The sequence below is a fragment of the Pseudophryne corroboree genome, chromosome 10, assembly GCF_028390025.1.
Source record: "Pseudophryne corroboree isolate aPseCor3 chromosome 10, aPseCor3.hap2, whole genome shotgun sequence".
In the NCBI taxonomy this organism is placed as follows: domain Eukaryota; kingdom Metazoa; phylum Chordata; class Amphibia; order Anura; family Myobatrachidae; genus Pseudophryne; species Pseudophryne corroboree.
The window spans coordinates 7,924,509-7,943,676 of record NC_086453.1 but is presented as its reverse complement, the minus strand read 5'-3'; the positions used below and the strand labels follow the sequence as shown (position 1 = coordinate 7,943,676).

At 47.4% G+C, this 19,168-nt stretch overlaps 1 protein-coding gene across 1 annotated transcript in view; it reads right to left on the bottom strand.

Moving 5' to 3' along the window:
• Positions 1-3,623: 3,623 nt before the first annotated feature.
• LOC134966849 (uncharacterized) overlaps positions 3,624-19,168 on the bottom strand; it is a 188,840-nt gene continuing 173,295 nt past the window's right edge. Inside the window, exons 24-26 of the mRNA XM_063943893.1 lie at positions 6,859-6,972; positions 6,321-6,409; positions 3,624-4,332 (exon numbers count right to left, since the gene is read on the bottom strand). Coding sequence (XP_063799963.1) covers positions 4,329-4,332; positions 6,321-6,409; positions 6,859-6,972 — 207 coding nt within the window. The 3' untranslated portion in view covers positions 3,624-4,328. The remainder of the gene's footprint in view (positions 4,333-6,320; positions 6,410-6,858; positions 6,973-19,168) is intronic.

Below are 19,168 nucleotides of genomic sequence, written 5' to 3'. Positions count from 1 at the left end.
CAGCACACACCAGAGCGCTATATATATACAGGGATAACCTTATATAAGTGTTTTTCCCTTATATAGCTGCTGTATAGATTTATCTGCCAAATTAGTGCCCCCCCTCTCTTGTTTTACCCTGTTTCTGTAGTGCAGGACTGCAGGGGAGAGTCAGGGAGCTTCCCTCCAACGGAGCTGTGAGGAAAAATGGCGCCAGTGTGCTGAGGAGATAGGCTCCGCCCCCTTCTCGGCGGCCTTTCTCCCGCTTTTTTAAGGAAAAATTGGCAGGGGTTAAATGCATCCATATAGCCCAGGAGCTATATGTGATGTATTTTTTTGCCATATAAGGTGTTTTTATTGCGTCTCAGGGCGCCCCCCCCCAGCGCCCTGCACCCTCAGTGACCGGAGTGTGAAGTGTGCTGAGAGCAATGGCGCACAGCTGCGGTGCTGTGCGCTACCTTATTGAAGACAGGACGTCTTCTGCCGCCGATTTTCCGGACCTCTTCAGTCTTCTGGCTCTGTAAGGGGGCCGGCGGCGCGGCTCTGGGACCCCTCCATGGCTGGGCCTGTGATCGTCCCTCTGGAGCTAATGTCCAGTAGCCTAAGAAGCCCAATCCACTCTGCACGCAGGTGAGTTCGCTTTTTCTCCCCTTAGTCCCTCGATGCAGTGAGCCTGTTGCCAGCAGGTCTCACTGAAAATAAAAAACCTAAAACTAAACTTTTCACTAAGCAGCTCAGGAGAGCCACCTAGTGTGCACCCTTCTCGTTCGGGCACAAAAATCTAACTGGGGCTTGGAGGAGGGTCATAGGGGGAGGAGCCAGTGCACACCAGGTAGTCCTAAAGCTTTTACTTTTGTGCCCAGTCTCCTGCGGAGCCGCTATTCCCCATGGTCCTTTCGGAGTCCCCAGCATCCACTAGGACGTCAGAGAAACAAACATTGTTTGATACCTGAAATTGTGTATTCGGGTGTCTGCCGGCCGCCTACCGGAGCCTGTCCAGCTCATCCGAAACTGGACCAGTCGCTGTCATTTCGTCATCGAACCCTGATGGACTTGACGTGTCCGCCTCCTTTACCTGCAGTATCAGACGAACTGCTGTATAATGCACCTGGATATTCTGAGACACTGGTTCAGACTCCACAGAAAACGGACCTCATCAGTATCCAGGACATCTTTCTCCTCCTCCCGGAGAGGCCTTTCCACTGCTGAGGTGTGTAACATGGAAGGTTAGCAAGGCTCTTTTAGAAACCTGGAGAGGTGAAATGACGTACAAGGTCTCTGGTTAATAGTGACATTACCTGCATAATCTGAGCTGTTCAAACAGGAGTGTCCTGCAGGTGCGTGGAGGGCTAAGCAGATGGCTCCACCGCATACTTCACACCTAAGAGGGAATTCCTTGACTATCCCAGGTGAGACAAACGAAAGGAGAAAAGGTGGGTTAAATAAACACAGCCCTATGTAAGGTCTGCGCTATAATGTGTAGTGACCGACACGATGCAAATAAACTTTCTGGAGCAGCGGAGACCTGAACCAGTAGCGCTGCGCTGTGGGACAGGAGTCTTAGCCACTAGACTATAGGAGCTCTCCTTCAGATACCCGCTACAGCGACAGTTTGTCTGATGCCACACACATTCCCCAAATTACTACCAGTATTATTATTATTAAGCGAAACCAAGGAATAATAAAGGGAAGGTAACACCTGCCCTATATGTAGAGTACTGCTAAATTAGGAAGACGCAATACATGTTTCTCGGAGGCTCCGCTGGTTTCCCAAAATGGCGTGCAGTCTGCGAGAAAAGCCGGGGGGGAAAAGTTATGTGGCAAGGCGGAGCTAATGTGAAACCATGTCTGTCTTATAATAAAAAACATTTCCACTATATATGGTAGTGTAACCGTATATATACCTACCTATATATATATATATATATATATATATATATATATATATATACACACACACATATATACACACACACACACACACACACACACACACACACACCCATACATATATATATATATATATATATATATATATATACCCACATATTTACATATATATATACATAATTAAGCCAATGGTAGAGGGTGATATGTGAACCTGGGTTCCTATGCATAATATGCTCCGCTATTATGGCCACCAAGCTATAAAAACTCTTTATAAGGATGATGCATTCATGAGCCCGATATAGAGCAGGCTGTAATCCATGTGTGTGTGTGCTGGGGAGCGGGGAGCCCGCTGAGCAAAGTTCAAACATTAAATGAAGCAGTAAGCTCCCTGACTCTCCCTCCAGCAATGCGTGAAGTGGCCGTGGAGCAGGGAGCCCGCTGTGCAGAGCGGAATTAGGTCGGCCCCCAAAACTTAACTAACCCGCTTCAGTTCCACGAAGCGGTGAGCGCCCTGTATCCCCCTCCGGCAATGCGTGCGGGGAGCAGGGAGTCCGCTGTACAGAGCGGGAATGCAGTGGCTGGGGAGCGGGGCGCTGAGCCCGCTGTACAGCGCGGGAGCCTGTAGTTTACCCGGAGCGGTGAGCGCCCTGTATCCCCTGCCGGCAAAGCGTGCAGCGGCCGGGTCGCGGGGAGCGCTCGCTGTAACGAGCAGGAGTTAGCTCCGCCCCCCGCTCTGGCGCAAAATTTTAAACGAACCCGTCGGTGAGTGGCCTGCATCCCCCGCCGGAAATGTGTGTCGCGGGTGGGGAGCGCTGAGCCGCAGTACAGAGCGGGCGCTGTGCATAGCGCACTGAAGCTCCGCCCCCCCCCCCCCCCCCCCCCTTAAAGGCGCCAAATTTAAACCAGAAAAGGCGCCTCTGGTTATAATCTGACCCACTCCAGACACATGAGATCATACAGTGGCACACTGAAGGAATAAACATATTACTTAGAGCACATTGCACCAGTAAATGTGTAATGTAATATATAAGTCATACATCAATGTGAAGGGGGGGTGTTTACTCACCACTTGCAGACAGAGCGGCCCCGACACGCGCCGCACGCAGCGGTGTCCGGCCAACTCAGGAGAGCTCAGTGTCTCCCTCAGCCGGGGCCCATCCCGAGCCGCACGCAGCGGTGTCCGGCCACTGTTACTTACCGCTGCCGTAATCTTCTGCTGGTGGTGCGGCCCCCGACGCGCGCCGCACGCAGCGGTGTCCGGCCAGCTCAGGAGAGCTCAGTGTCTCCCTCAGCCGGGGCCCATCCCGAGCCGCACGCAGCTGCGATGGGACCCCGCCGGCAGCTCCCGCGGTGCAGACTGGCAGTGGCAGAGCTGTCAGTCTGTGTGTGGAAGAAAGAAAAATAAAATAATAAAAGAAAAATTTCTTCAGCTAAACCCAAGTGAACCAGCTCCCTTGGGCACTAACTAAGACTGGGTTGTAGGGGAGATAGTAGGGGAGGAGCTAGCCACAGTGTGAGAGTTTTAAAGTGCCAGCTCCCAATTACTGCCTACTATTTCCCCATTGTAACTACGCTCCAGTGGCCCCTAGTGGATGAAGGAGAAAAGGATTTACCGGTAGGTATTTAAAATCCTATATTCAGGACGGTGGAATCCTATCATTCCCTGTTTGGCAGCATCAATTGTTTATGAGCGCAAGAAATTACTATTGTATATTCTTTCTACATCAGAGACATGGAAATAAATAGGCAGCCGCTTGTGTTACACATGGGAGATTTATTACACACATGGAACATACATAGGAAACACAAATGTGTAAAATGTTAATTTGAAACGCATAATAGAAGGATTACAATTTTCATTACCAATTACCGGCAAGAGCATAATCACACGTCCTTAACCGGCATTCCCTGCGGGGTCAGTACGGATTACCGACGGTCATAATTCCATTGGCCTACAGTCAAAATACAGACATGTTCAAAATGCTGACATGTCAAAATACCAACATGAATTTGTCTGGGTCTAAGTGTACCACCTCCCCTTGCACGGCTCGCAATATTCCTCATGTCGGCATTTTGACATGTTGGCATTTCGAAGTTAGGTATTCTGACTATGTCAGCATTTTGAAAAAGTCTGCATAATGAATGTCGGTATTTTGACTGTCGGTCAATGGGTGTCGAGATTATAACTGTCGGTATTGCGTCCATCGGTAAATCAAATGCTGCAGCACCTGTTTCTGGTCAGGTAATTTGCCCCCAAGAGAACAAAACTTAAGGACAGCACTTAGATTCCTAAGAGAGCAACTAAACATTTTGCGCTGGGATGACTTTTAAAAGTAGTAACTCCTCCTCCTACGACAACGGCAATCCTAACATCCGGATTGGATACTTCAGCAGCTGCCGACGTGAATTCTACTCCATGGGAAACAGGACACCCCTCCAGCCACATGCACAACGCTCCGCTATCTGTGTAATGAACCAGATAATTAATTACTAAATACTGTATGACTGTGATATATCTATTTATTCCTGTATACCTCATCCCATCCCACATTCATACACTCTCATACCCCATGTCTACCTGATCTGATGTGTGATATCAGAGAGATGGTTCTTACTGTACATCGGGTGACAGCTGCCCCGCTGCTATATAATTATTCCTGTATACCCCATCCCATCCCACATTCATACACTCTCATACCCCATGTCTACCTGATTTGATGTGTGATATCAGAGAGATGGTTCTTACTGTACACCGGGTGACAGCTGCCCCGCTGCTATATAATTATTCCTGTATACCCCATCCCATCCCACATTCATACACTCTCATACCCCATTGTCTACCTGATCTGATGTGTGATATCAGAGAGATGGTTCTTACTGTACACCGGGTGACAGCTGCCCCGCTGCTATATAATTATTCCTGTATACCTCATCCCATCCCACATTCATACACTCTCATACCCCATGTCTACCTGATCTGATGTGTGATATTAGAGAGATGGTTCTTACTGTACACCGGGTGACAGCTGCCCCGCTGCTATATAATTATTCCTGTATACCCCATCCCATCCCACATTCATACACTCTCATACCCCATGTCTACCTGATCTGATGTGTGATATCAGAGAGATGGTTCTTACTACACACCGGGTGACAGCTGCCCCGCTGCTATATAATTATTCCTGTATACCCCATCCCATCCCACATTCATACACTCTCATACCCCATGTCTACCTGATCTGATGTGTGATATCAGAGAGATGGTTCTTACTGTACACCGGGTGACAGCTGCCCCGCTGCTATATAATTATTCCTGTATACCTCATCCCATCCCACATTCATACACTCTCATACCCCATGTCTAACTGATCTGATGTGTGATATCAAAGAGATGGTTCTTACTGTACACCCGGTGACAGCTGCCCCGCTGCTATATAATTATTCCTGTATACCTCATCCCATCCCACATTCATACACTCTCATACCCCATGTCTAACTGATCTGATGTGTGATATCAAAGAGATGGTTCTTACTGTACACCCGGTGACAGCTGCCCCGCTGCTATATAATTATTCCTGTATACCTCATCCCATCCCACATTCATACACTCTCATACCCCATTGTCTACCTGATCTGATGTGTGATATTAGAGAGATGGTTCTTACTGTACACCGGGTGACAGCTGCCCCGCTGCTATATAATTATTCCTGTATACCTCATCCCATCCCACATTCATACACTCTCATACCCCATGTCTACCTGATCTGATGTGTGATATCAGAGAGATGGTTCTTACTGTACACCGGGTGACAGCTGCCCCGCTGCTATATAATTATTCCTGTATACCTCATCCCATCCCACATTCATACACTCTCATACCCCATGTCTAACTGATCTGATGTGTGATATCAAAGAGATGGTTCTTACTGTACACCCGGTGACAGCTGCCCCGCTGCTATATAATTATTCCTGTATACCTCATCCCATCCCACATTCATACACTCTCATACCCCATGTCTAACTGATCTGATGTGTGATATCAAAGAGATGGTTCTTACTGTACACCCGGTGACAGCTGCCCCGCTGCTATATAATTATTCCTGTATACCTCATCCCATCCCACATTCATACACTCTCATACCCCATTGTCTACCTGATCTGATGTGTGATATTAGAGAGATGGTTCTTACTGTACACCGGGTGACAGCTGCCCCGCTGCTATATAATTATTCCTGTATACCTCATCCCATCCCACATTCATACACTCTCATACCCCATGTCTACCTGATCTGATGTGTGATATCAGAGAGATGGTTCTTACTGTACACCGGGTGACAGCTGCCCCGCTGCTATATAATTATTCCTGTATACCTCATCCCATCCCACATTCATACACTCTCATGCAAGTATATTAAAAACTCATGACGCAGTGATAACTGGCGACCACTTACCTGTCCTCTACTAGGTCATAGATTTCCTGTATGCTAAGTCCCATGGAGCTACAGAAAGCCAGCTGCCCCCCTTGGTTTGCAAAGTCCACCTTTAAAATAGAAAGAAGAATATGCCAATAACTGATCTGCATGACACACCCGGAGCCCCTGCCGGCTGCGAGTACTGACAGGCGAGGGATTTCACCAGGAGGGAAAGGAACTATAGGGCGTGAGGGAACACTCAGAAGGGGAGAACGACTTGCATTAAGGGGCAGAGACAAGAGAACACTGTATGTATGTCAGATCACAGCGCAATGTCCTGAAAATGACGACGTATTTAGGTTGTGGACCTATATAAAGAAGGAATGCTCCTGTACAGCTGGGTGGATCATCAGTACAGCCGTCACCTAGAAGCTCAGAGACGCTGGCGCTCGGCTACAAAATGCTTCACGTCAGACTACAGAAAAGCTTATGTAGCAGCCGCCACCGGCCAGACGTTTAGAGAAGTATAGAATAGGAGTGGAACGCTGAAGCACTTATCACGGCGGTCACTGCGCACCTTAACCTTACTCCCAGAGATCTTCCTCCTCTTGGTCGCTTTTACAGCTGCCTGGGCAAATTCAGTCTCACTGTAGAGAACCAGAGCTCTGCCTTTCACGCGATCATACACCACCTGTCGGGAGGAAGAAGATAAACATAAGAGACTTGTACTTGTGGTCAGAAGAACAATGAGGTGAACAAGCGTGCTGCAGAGTGTTCCGGCACATACATGAAGGCTGCTGCCTGTGGTAAGGGGTCCTAGTGGTATTCCCCACAGGTCACACAAGTAGTCCTAGTGGTATTCCCCACAGGTCACACAAGTAGTCCTAGTGGTATTCCCCACAGGTCACATATGAAGTCCTAGTGGTATTCTCCACAGGTCACATAAGAAGTCCTAGTGGTATTCCCCACAGGTCACATAAGTCATCCTGGTGGTACTCCCCACAGGTCACATAAGAAGTCCTAGTGGTATTCCCCACAGGTCACACAAGCAGTCCTAGTGGTATTCCCCACAGGTCACACAAGAAGTCCTAGTGGTATTCCCCACAGGTCACACAAGAAGTCCTAGTGGTATTCCCCACAGGTCACACAAGAAGTCCTAGTGGTATTCCCCACAGATCACACAAGAAGTCCTAGTGGTATTCCCCACAGGTCACACAGGAAGTCCTAGTGGTATTCCCCACAGGTCACACAAGAAGTCCTAGTGGTACTCCCCACAGGTCACATAAGAAGTCCTAGTGGTTCTCCCCACAGGTCACATAAGAAGTCCTAGTGGTATTCCCCACAGGTCACACAAGAAGTCCTAGTGGTACTCCCCACAGGTCACATAAGAAGTCCTAGTGGTTCTCCCCACAGGTCACATAAGAAGTCCTATTGGTATTCCCCACAGGTCACATAAGAAGTCCTAGTGGTATTCCCCACAGGTCACATAAGAAGTCCTAGTGGTATTCCCCACAGGTCACATAAGAAGTCCTATTGGTATTCCCCACAGGTCACATAAGAAGTCCTAGTGGTATTCCCCACAGGTCACATAAGAAGTCCTATTGGTATTCCCCACAGGTCACATAAGAAGTCCTATTGGTATTCCCAACAGGTCACATAAGAAGTCCTAGTGGTATTCCCCACAGGTCACATAAGAAGTCCTATTGGCATTCCCCACAGGTCACATAAGAAGTCCTATTGGTATTCCCCACAGGTCACATAAGAAGTCCTAGTGGTTTTCCCCACAGGTCACACAAGTAGTCCTAGTGGTATTCCCCACAGGTCACACAAGTAGTCCTAGTGGTATTCCCCACAGGTCACATATGAAGTCCTAGTGGTATTCTCCACAGGTCACATAAGAAGTCCTAGTGGTATTCCCCACAGGTCACATAAGTCATCCTGGTGGTACTCCCCACAGGTCACATAAGAAGTCCTAGTGGTATTCCCCACAGGTCACACAAGCAGTCCTAGTGGTATTCCCCACAGGTCACACAAGAAGTCCTAGTGGTATTCCCCACAGGTCACACAAGAAGTCCTAGTGGTATTCCCCACAGGTCACACAAGAAGTCCTAGTGGTATTCCCCACAGATCACACAAGAAGTCCTAGTGGTATTCCCCACAGGTCACACAGGAAGTCCTAGTGGTATTCCCCACAGGTCACACAAGAAGTCCTAGTGGTACTCCCCACAGGTCACATAAGAAGTCCTAGTGGTTCTCCCCACAGGTCACATAAGAAGTCCTAGTGGTATTCCCCACAGGTCACACAAGAAGTCCTAGTGGTACTCCCCACAGGTCACATAAGAAGTCCTAGTGGTTCTCCCCACAGGTCACATAAGAAGTCCTATTGGTATTCCCCACAGGTCACATAAGAAGTCCTAGTGGTATTCCCCACAGGTCACATAAGAAGTCCTAGTGGTATTCCCCACAGGTCACATAAGAAGTCCTATTGGTATTCCCCACAGGTCACATAAGAAGTCCTAGTGGTATTCCCCACAGGTCACATAAGAAGTCCTATTGGTATTCCCCACAGGTCACATAAGAAGTCCTATTGGTATTCCCCACAGGTCACATAAGAAGTCCTAGTGGTTTTCCCCACAGGTCACATAAGAAGTCCTAGTGGTATTACCCACAGGTCACAGAAGAAGTCCTATTGGTATTCCCCACAGGTCACATAAGAAGTCCTAGTGGTATTCCCCACAGGTCACATAAGAAGTCCTAGTGGTATTCCCCACAGGTCACATAAGAAGTCCTAGTGGTATTCCCCACAGGTTACACAAGAAGTCCTAGTGGTATTCCCCACAGGTCACATAAGAAGTCCTAGTGGTATTCCCCACAGGTCACATAAGAAGTCCTAGTGGTACTCCCCACAGGTCACACAAGAAGTCCTAGTGGTATTCCCCACAGGTCACACAAGTAGTCCTAGTGGTATTCCCCACAGGTCACATAAGAAGTCCTATTGGTATTCCCCACAGGTCACATAAGAAGTCCTAGTGGTATTCCCCACAGGTCACACAAGAAGTCCTACTGGTATTCCCCACAGGTCACACAAGAAGTCCTAGTGGTATTCCCCACAGGTCACATAAGAAGTCCTATTGGTATTCCCCACAGGTCACATAAGAAGTCCTATTGGTATTCCCCACAGGTCACATAAGAAGTCCTATTGGTATTCCCAACAGGTCACATAAGAAGTCCTAGTGGTATTCCCCACAGGTCACACAAGAAGTCCTAGTGGTACTCCCCACAGGTCACATAAGAAGTCCTAGTGGTTCTCCCCACAGGTCACATAAGAAGTCCTATTGGTATTCCCCACAGGTCACATAAGAAGTCCTAGTGGTATTCCCCACAGGTCACATAAGAAGTCCTAGTGGTATTCCCCACAGGTCACATAAGAAGTCCTATTGGTATTCCCCACAGGTCACATAAGAAGTCCTAGTGGTATTCCCCACAGGTCACATAAGAAGTCCTATTGGTATTCCCCACAGGTCACATAAGAAGTCCTATTGGTATTCCCAACAGGTCACATAAGAAGTCCTAGTGGTATTCCCCACAGGTCACATAAGAAGTCCTAGTGGTATTCCCCACAGGTCACATAAGAAGTCCTAGTGGTTTTCCCCACAGGTCACATAAGAAGTCCTAGTGGTATTCCCCACAGGTCACAGAAGAAGTCCTAGTGGTATTCCCCACAGGTCACATAAGAAGTCCTAGTGGTATTCCCCACAGGTCACATAAGAAGTCCTAGTGGTATTCCCCACAGGTCACATAAGAAGTCCTAGTGGTATTCCCCACAGGTCACACAAGAAGTCCTAGTGGTATTCCCCACAGGTCACATAAGAAGTCCTAGTGGTACTCCCCACAGGTCACACAAGAAGTCCTAGTGGTATTCCCCACAGGTCACACAAGTAGTCCTAGTGGTATTCCCCACAGGTCACATAAGAAGTCCTAGTGGTATTCCCCACAGGTCACATAAGAAGTCCTAGTGGTATTCCCCACAGGTCACATAAGAAGTCCTAGTGGTATTCCCCACAGGTCACACAAGAAGTCCTAGTGGTATTCCCCACAGGTCACATAAGAAGTCCTATTGGTATTCCCCACAGGTCACACAAGAAGTCCTATTGGTATTCCCCACAGGTCACATAAGAAGTCCTATTGGTATTCCCCACAGGTCACATAAGAAGTCCTATTGGTATTCCCCACAGGTCACATAAGAAGTCCTATTGGTATTCCCAACAGGTCACATAAGAAGTCCTAGTGGTATTCCCCACAGGTCACACAAGAAGTCCTAGTGGTACTCCCCACAGGTCACATAAGAAGTCCTAGTGGTTCTCCCCACAGGTCACATAAGAAGTCCTATTGGTATTCCCCACAGGTCACATAAGAAGTCCTAGTGGTATTCCCCACAGGTCACATAAGAAGTCCTATTGGTATTCCCCACAGGTCACATAAGAAGTCCTAGTGGTATTCCCCACAGGTCACATAAGAAGTCCTAGTGGTATTCCCCACAGGTCACATAAGAAGTCCTATTGGTATTCCCCACAGGTCACATAAGAAGTCCTAGTGGTTTTCCCCACAGGTCACATAAGAAGTCCTAGTGGTATTCCCCACAGGTCACAGAAGAAGTCCTATTGGTATTCCCCACAGGTCACATAAGAAGTCCTAGTGGTATTCCCCACAGGTCACATAAGAAGTCCTAGTGGTATTCCCCACAGGTCACATAAGAAGTCCTAGTGGTATTCCCCACAGGTCACACAAGAAGTCCTAGTGGTATTCCCCACAGGTCACATAAGAAGTCCTAGTGGTACTCCCCACAGGTCACACAAGAAGTCCTAGTGGTATTCCCCACAGGTCACACAAGTAGTCCTAGTGGTATTCCCCACAGGTCACATAAGAAGTCCTATTGGTATTCCCCACAGGTCACATAAGAAGTCCTAGTGGTATTCCCCACAGGTCACATAAGAAGTCCTAGTGGTATTCCCCACAGGTCACACAAGAAGTCCTAGTGGTATTCCCCACAGGTCACATAAGAAGTCCTATTGGTATTCCCCACAGGTCACACAAGAAGTCCTATAGGTATTCCCCACAGGTCACATAAGAAGTCCTATTGGTATTCCACACAGGTCACATAAGAAGTCCTATTGGTATTCCCAACAGGTCACATAAGAAGTCCTAGTGGTATTCCCCACAGGTCACATAAGAAGTCCTAGTGGTATTCCCCACAGGTCACATAAGTAGTCCTGGTGGTATTCCCCACAGGTCACATAAGTAGTCCTGGTGGTACTCCCCACAGGTCACATAAGAAGTCCTAGTGGTATTCCCCACAGGTCACATAAGAAGTCCTAGTGGTATTCCCCACAGGTCACATAAGAAGTCCTAGTGGATTTCCCCACAGGTCACATAAGTAGTCCTGGTGGTATTCCCCACAGGTCACATAAGTAGTCCTAGTGGTTTTCCCCACAGGACACATGAGAAGTCCTAGTGGTATTCCCCACAGGTCACATAAGAAGTCCTATTGGTATTCCCCACAGGTCACATAAGAAGTCCTAGTGGTATTCCCCACAGGTCATATAAGAAGTCCTATTGGTATTCCCCACAGGTCACATAAGAAGTCCTGGTGGTATTCCCCACAGGTCACATAAGAAGTCCTAGTGGTATTCCCCACAGGTCACATAAGAAGTCCTAGTGGTATTCCCCACAGGTCACATAAGAAGTCCTGGTGGTATTCCCCACAGGTCACATAAGAAGTCCTAGTGGTATTCCCCACAGGTCACATAAGAAGTCCTAGTGGTATTCTCCACAGGTCACATAAGAAGTCCTAGTGGTATTCCCCACAGGTCACATAAGTCATCCTGGTGGTACTCCCCACAGGTCACATAAGAAAGTCCTAGTGGTATTCCCCACTGGTCACACAAGAAGTCCTAGTGGTATTCCCCACAGGTCACACAAGAAGTCCTAGTGGTATTCCCCACAGGTCACACAAGAAGTCCTAGTGGTATTCCCCACAGGTCACACAAGAAGTCCTAGTGGTATTCCCCACAGATCACACAAGAAGTCCTAGTGGTATTCCCCACAGGTCACACAAGAAGTCCTAGTGGTATTCCCCACAGGTCACACAAGAAGTCCTAGTGGTACTCCCCACAGGTCACATAAGAAGTCCTAGTGGTTCTCCCCACAGGTCACATAAGAAGTCCTAGTGGTATTCCCCACAGGTCACATAAGAAGTCCTAGTGGTACTTCCCACAAGTCACATAAGAAGTCCTAGTGGTACTTTCCACAGGTCACACAAGAAGTCCTAGTGGTACTTCCCACAGGTCACACAAGTAGTCCTATTGGTATTCCCCACAGGTCACACAAGAAGTCCTAGTGGTATTCCCCACAGATCACACAAGAAGTCCTAGTGGTATTCCCCACGGGTCACATAAGAAGTCCTATTGGTATTGCCCACAGGTCACATAAGAAGTCCTGGTGGTATTCCCCACAGGTCACATAAGAAGTCCTAGTGGTATTCCCCACAGGTCACATAAGAAGTCCTGGTGGTATTCCCCACAGGTCACATAAGTAGTCCTGTTGGTACTCCCCACAGGTCACATATGAAGTCCAAGTGGTATTCTCCACAGGTCACATAAGAAGTCCTAGTGGTATTCCCCACAGGTCACATAAGAAGTCCTAGTGGTATTCCCCACAGGTCACATAAGTCATCCTGGTGGTACTCCCCACAGGTCACATAAGAAGTCCTAGTGGTATTCCCCACTGGTCACACAAGAAGTCCTAGTGGTATTCCCCACAGGTCACACAAGAAGTCCTAGTGGTATTCCCCACAGGTCACACAAGAAGTCCTAGTGGTATTCCCCACAGGTCACACAAGAAGTCCTAGTGGTATTCCCCACAGATCACACAAGAAGTCCTAGTGGTATTCCCCACAGGTCACACAAGAAGTCCTAGTGGTATTCCCCACAGGTCACACTAGAAGTCCTAGTGGTACTCCCCACAGGTCACATAAGAAGTCCTAGTGGTTCTCCCCACAGGTCACATAAGAAGTCCTAGTGGTATTCCCCACAGGTCACATAAGAAGTCCTAGTGGTACTTCCCACAGGTCACATAGGAAGTCCTATTGGTATTCCCCACAGGTCACACAAGAAGTCCTATTGGTATTCCCCACAGGTCACACAAGAAGTCCTAGTGGTATTCCCCACAGGTCACATAAGAAGTCCTAGTGGTATTCCCCACGGGTCACATAAGTCCTATTGGTATTCCCCACAGGTCACACAAGTAGTCCTATTGGTATTCCCCACAGGTCACACAAGAAGTCCTAGTGGTATTCCCCACAGGTCACACAAGAAGTCCTATTGGTATTCCCCACAGGTCACATAAGAAGTCCTAATGGTATTCCCCACAGGTCACATAAGAAGTCCTAGTGGTATTCCCCACAGGTCACATAAGAAGTCCTAGTGGTACTTCCCACAGGTCACACAAGTAGTCCTATTGGTATTCCCCACAGGTCACATAAGAAGTCCTAGTGGTATTCCCCACAGGTCACATAAGAAGTCCTAGTGGTATTCCCCACAGGTCACATAAGAAGTCCTATTGGTATTTGTGACAGGACGGTCCCGTACGAAAGCAGTCGCCGCTTTCGCGTCCTATCTCCTGTGCACAGAATGGAGGGTTAGGTCACACGGGACCTGAATACATAGGGGATTCCCGCTTACCGTCAGTAACCGCCTGTTACTGACTCCACCCACAGCGCTGTGGGCGGGTTTATGCTGCCACCACAAAACTCCTAACCTGCCGTGGCGTTTGGAACCACGGTTCTTCTCTGTATGTGCCAACGCACTGCCTTACCACACCTTTGTGGTGTTGACGAATCCCCACTAGCCACTTGCTAGGCCTCTACCGGTAGCTGGCGGAAGGCGGAACTTGGAGACGCTAGGTGCTTTCCTGGACAGCCGGAGGACGGGGCTATGTTTGGCATAACCCTGTAGGTCACAAGATGAAGCAATCTTCTTGAGGCAGATGTTTATTTGCTCAATAATAGCCTTAAAAAAGACTCATCCCTATTGCTAGGGGCAACAGCATACAGCAAGATGTTCCAGCAGAATAAAGATGGTACAACTACAATCTGGGGGCACGCAGGCCTTCTTTTTATGTCAATTTTCCACACAGTACCACAGGGGGGTAAGCCCTCCCTGTCTTCTCCAACCAATCAGGTTATTTTACAAAATACCAATAAATAAATTACATTTCAAAAGGAGATAAGTGCAATAAAACAATATCCTCCTTCCTGTGACACAGACAACGTTTGGTATCAGATTAACATTCACTATTGATAAATATATCACATAGCTTCAAAATACAAATGTTTCTGTCTCATTCACATCTCCAGGCAAACCCAGTGTTTGAGATTACAACAGGAAAGGCTACAATACAAACAAACAGTCTTCCTTCCTGCATCTGCCATTCAGGGTTCGTATATCAATTAAATCAGGTACATGAAACAGGTTCCAAGCCCATAGACCCCGTGATTAGCATCTTTCTCTAAGGAACTTACACATCAAAAGGTTTTGTCATTCACACCTCTCTGCTAGGACAGGGCCATTAGCATTCCACTTCCTACTGACAGGAGATGATTATTCAGACAGCTATAGTAACTGCATTTTTCCTTTAAATACATTTCATTTAAACACGTGTTTCCCTTTAAATATACACTGAGCCTGTGCCCTGCACAAGCTCCACATACCCAGGCACTGTAGTGCCTCATAGCACAATATATATATTACATTTGTAAACATTTTAAACACCTGGCGCCTAGCGCCCTATACATTTAAAATTGGCGCCAAGCGCCCATTGTCCCCATGATGGCGGCGGGCACTAGGGGTTAACCCCTTCAGTGCCATGGCCGCCATTACACGTGTGGCTGGTTAGTCTCTCCGGTCACAGTATTCCCCACAGGTCACATAAGAAGTCCTAGTGGTATTCCCCACAGGTCACATAAGAAGTCCTAGTGGTATTCCCCACAGGTCACATAAGAAGTCCTAGTGGTACTTACCACAGGTCACACAGGTAGTCCTATTGGTATTCCCCACAGGTCACACAAGAAGTCCTAGTGGTATTCCCCACAGGTCACATAAGAAGTCCTAGTGGTATTCCCCACAGGTCACACAGGAAGTCCTAGTGGTATTCCCCACAGGTCACATAAAAAGTCCTAGTGGTATTCCCCACAGGTGACATAAGAAGTCCTAGTGGTATTCCCCACAGGTCACATAAGAAGTCCTATTGGTATTCCCCACAGGTCACATAAGAAGTCCTAGTGGTATTCCCCACAGGTCACATAAGAAGTCCTATTGGTATTCCCCACAGGTCACATAAGAAGTCCTATTGGTATTCCCCACAGGTCACATAAGAAGTCCTATTGGTATTCCCCACAGGTCACACAAGAAGTCCTATTGGTATTCCCCACAGGTCACATATGAAGTCCTAGTGGTATTCCCTACAGGTCACATAAGAAGTCCTAGTGGTATTCCCCACAGGTCACATAAGAAGTCCTATTGGTATTCCACACAGGTTACATAAGAAGTCATATTGGTATTCCCCACAGGTCACACAAGAAGTCCTAGTGGTATTCCCCACAGGTCACATAAGAAGTCCTAGTGGTACTTCCCACAGGTCACACAGGTAGTCCTATTGGTATTCCCCACAGGTCACATAAGAAGTCCTAGTGGTATTCCCCACAGGTCACACAAGAAGTCCTAGTGGTATTCCCCACAGGTCACACAAGAAGTCCTATTGGTATTCCCCACAGGTCACACAAGAAGTCCTAGTGGTATTCCCCACAGGTCACACAAGAAGTCCTAGTGGTATTCCCCACAGGTCACATAAGACGTCTATTGGTATTCCCCACAGGTCACACAAGTAGTCCTATTGGTATTCCCCACAGGTCACACAAGAAGTCCTAGTGGTATTCCCCACAGGTCACATAAGAAGTCCTAATGGTATTCCCCACAGGTCACATAAGTAGTCCCATTGGTATTCCCCACAGGTCACATAAGAAGTCCTAGTGGTATTCCCCACAGGTCACACAAGAAGTCCTAGTGGTATTCCCCACAGGTCACATAAGAAGTCCTAGTGGTATTCCCCACAGGTCACATAAGTAGTCCCATTGGTATTCCCCACAGGTCACATAAGAAGTCCTAGTGGTATTCCCCACAGGTCACACAAGAAGTCCTAGTGGTATTCCCCACAGGTCACATAAGAAGTCCCATTGGTATTCCCCACAGGTCACATAAGAAGTCCTAGTGGTATTCCCCACAGGTCACATAAGAAGTCCTAGTGGTATTACCCACAGATCACATAAGAAGTCCTAGTGGTGTGGCATTATAAACGTCTAGCAGATCTTGTGTAATACAGATACTAATTTTAGTTATTTCAGTGGATAAAAATACTCCACCTGTCCCCCTACACCCTTTCCCTCCTCTACTCTGTCCTACTGTATTTATATAATTGCTACAACATCTTTTCACCTTGATCAATGTCCTCTTTGCTGAATTTATTTTTGTCATCTCTACAACCCCCCCCCCCCCCCCCCCCCCCACTCCATCCACACCCTATGTTCTTGTTAAGTTTTATGCTATGTTTCTATGAGGGAGAGACACTTACTTGCCACACAGGTGGATATGTACACTTGAAAAGAAGGCTACAGTTTTAAATTACTGAATTTTTTATTTCCTGTCATCTGTCCTATATACACACGTGTTATATTTTACAGTGTTCTTCATATCTTTTTGCTGTGAGTACACTGGGTCAGACTCATGTGGTGGCAACGAATACTATATGATGACGTCCTCTTTGATGTTTTATATCTGTCTCTCATCTTTCATGCCACAATTGTTGTTAACCTGAGAGAAAACCCAATAAAGATATGTTTAAAAAAAAAAAAAAAAAAAAAAAGTAGTCCTAGTGGTATTCCCCACAGGTCACATATGAAGTCCTAGTGGTATTCCCCACAGGTCACATATGAAGTCCTAGTGGTATTCCCCACAGGTCACATATGAAGTCCTAGTGGTATTCCCCACATGTCACATATGAAGTCCTAGTGGTATTCCCCACAGGTCACATAAGAAGTCCTAGTGGTATTCTCCAGAGGTCACATAAGACAGTATGAGACTCCGGTACCATCACGTTATAACCTCCTCACACGTCCAGGAACAGTCACCAGTTTCCTCAGAGACTGATCATCCACCATTTTATGTCACATAGCTTTTACATTCTGACGTCTTTATGTTCATCACTTGGCGGCCATGTTTGTTGAGTCTTTGATAGTAATTTAGGTGACAGTATATAATAAGATTTTACTCACCGGTAAATCTATTTCTCGTAGTCCGTAGTGGATGCTGGGAACTCCGAAAGGATCATGGGGAATAGCGGCTCCGCAGGAGACTGGGCACAACTAAAGAAAGCTTTTAGGTCACCTGGTGTGCACTGGCTCCTCCCACTATGACCCCCCTCCAAGCCTCAGTTAGGACACTGCCCGGACGAGCTGACATTACAAGGAAGGATTTTGAATCCCGGGTAAGACTCTTACCAGCCACACCAATCACACCGTATAACCCGTGACACTATACCCAGTTTAACAGTATGAAAACAACTGAGCCTCTCAACAGATGGCTCAACAATAACCCTTTAGTTAACAATAACTATGTACAAGTATTGCAGACAATCCGCACTTGGGATGGGCGCCCAGCATCCACTACGGACTACGAGAAATAGATTTACCGGTGAGTAAAATCTTATTTTCTCTGACGTCCTAGTGGATGCTGGGAACTCCGAAAGGACCATGGGGATTATACCAAAGCTCCCAAACGGGCGGGAGAGTGCGGATGACTCTGCAGCACCGAATGAGAGAACTCAAGGTCCTCCTCAGCCAGGGTATCAAATTTGTAGAATTTTGCAAACGTGTTTGCCCCTGACCAAGTTGCAGCTCGGCATTTTTGTAAAGCCGAGACCCCTCGGGCAGCCGCCCAAGATGAGCCCACCTTCCTTGTGGAATGGGCTTTTACTGATTTAGGATGCGGCAGTTCAGCCGCAGAATGCGCCAGCTGAATTGTGCTACAAATCCAGCGAGCAATAGTCTGCTTAGAAGCAGGAGCACCCAGCTTGTTGGGTGCATACAGGATAAATAGCGAGTCAGTTTTCCTGACTCCAGCCGTCCTGGAAACATAAATTTTCAAGGCCCTGACTACGTCCAGCAACTTGGAATCCTCCAAGTCCCTAGTAGCCGCAGGCACCACAATAGGTTGGTTCAAGTGAAAAGCTGATACCACCTTAGGGAGAAACTGGGGACGAGTCCTCAATTCCGCCCTATCCATATGGAAAATCAGATAAGGGCTTTTACATGACAAAGCTGCCAATTCTGACACACGCCTGGCTGAAGCCAAGGCCAATAACATGACCACTTTCCACGTGAGATATTTTAGATCCACGGTTTTAAGTGGCTCAAACCAATGTGATTTTAAGAAACTCAACACCACGTTGAGATCCCAAGGTGCCACTGGAGGCACAAACGGGGGCTGAATATGCAGCACTCCCTTAACAAAAGTCTGAACTTCAGGTAGTGAAGCTAGTTCTTTTTGGAAGAAAATCGACAGAGCCGATATCTGTACCTTAATGGAGCCTAATTTTAGGCCCATAGTCACTCCTGCTTGTAGGAAATGCAGAAATCGACCTAGTTGAAATTCCTCTGTTGGGGCCTTTTTGGCCTCACACCAAGCAACATATTTCCGCCATATGCGGTGATAATGCTTTACAGTCACATCTTTCCTGGCTTTAATCAGCGTAGGAATGACTTCCTCCGGAATGCCCTT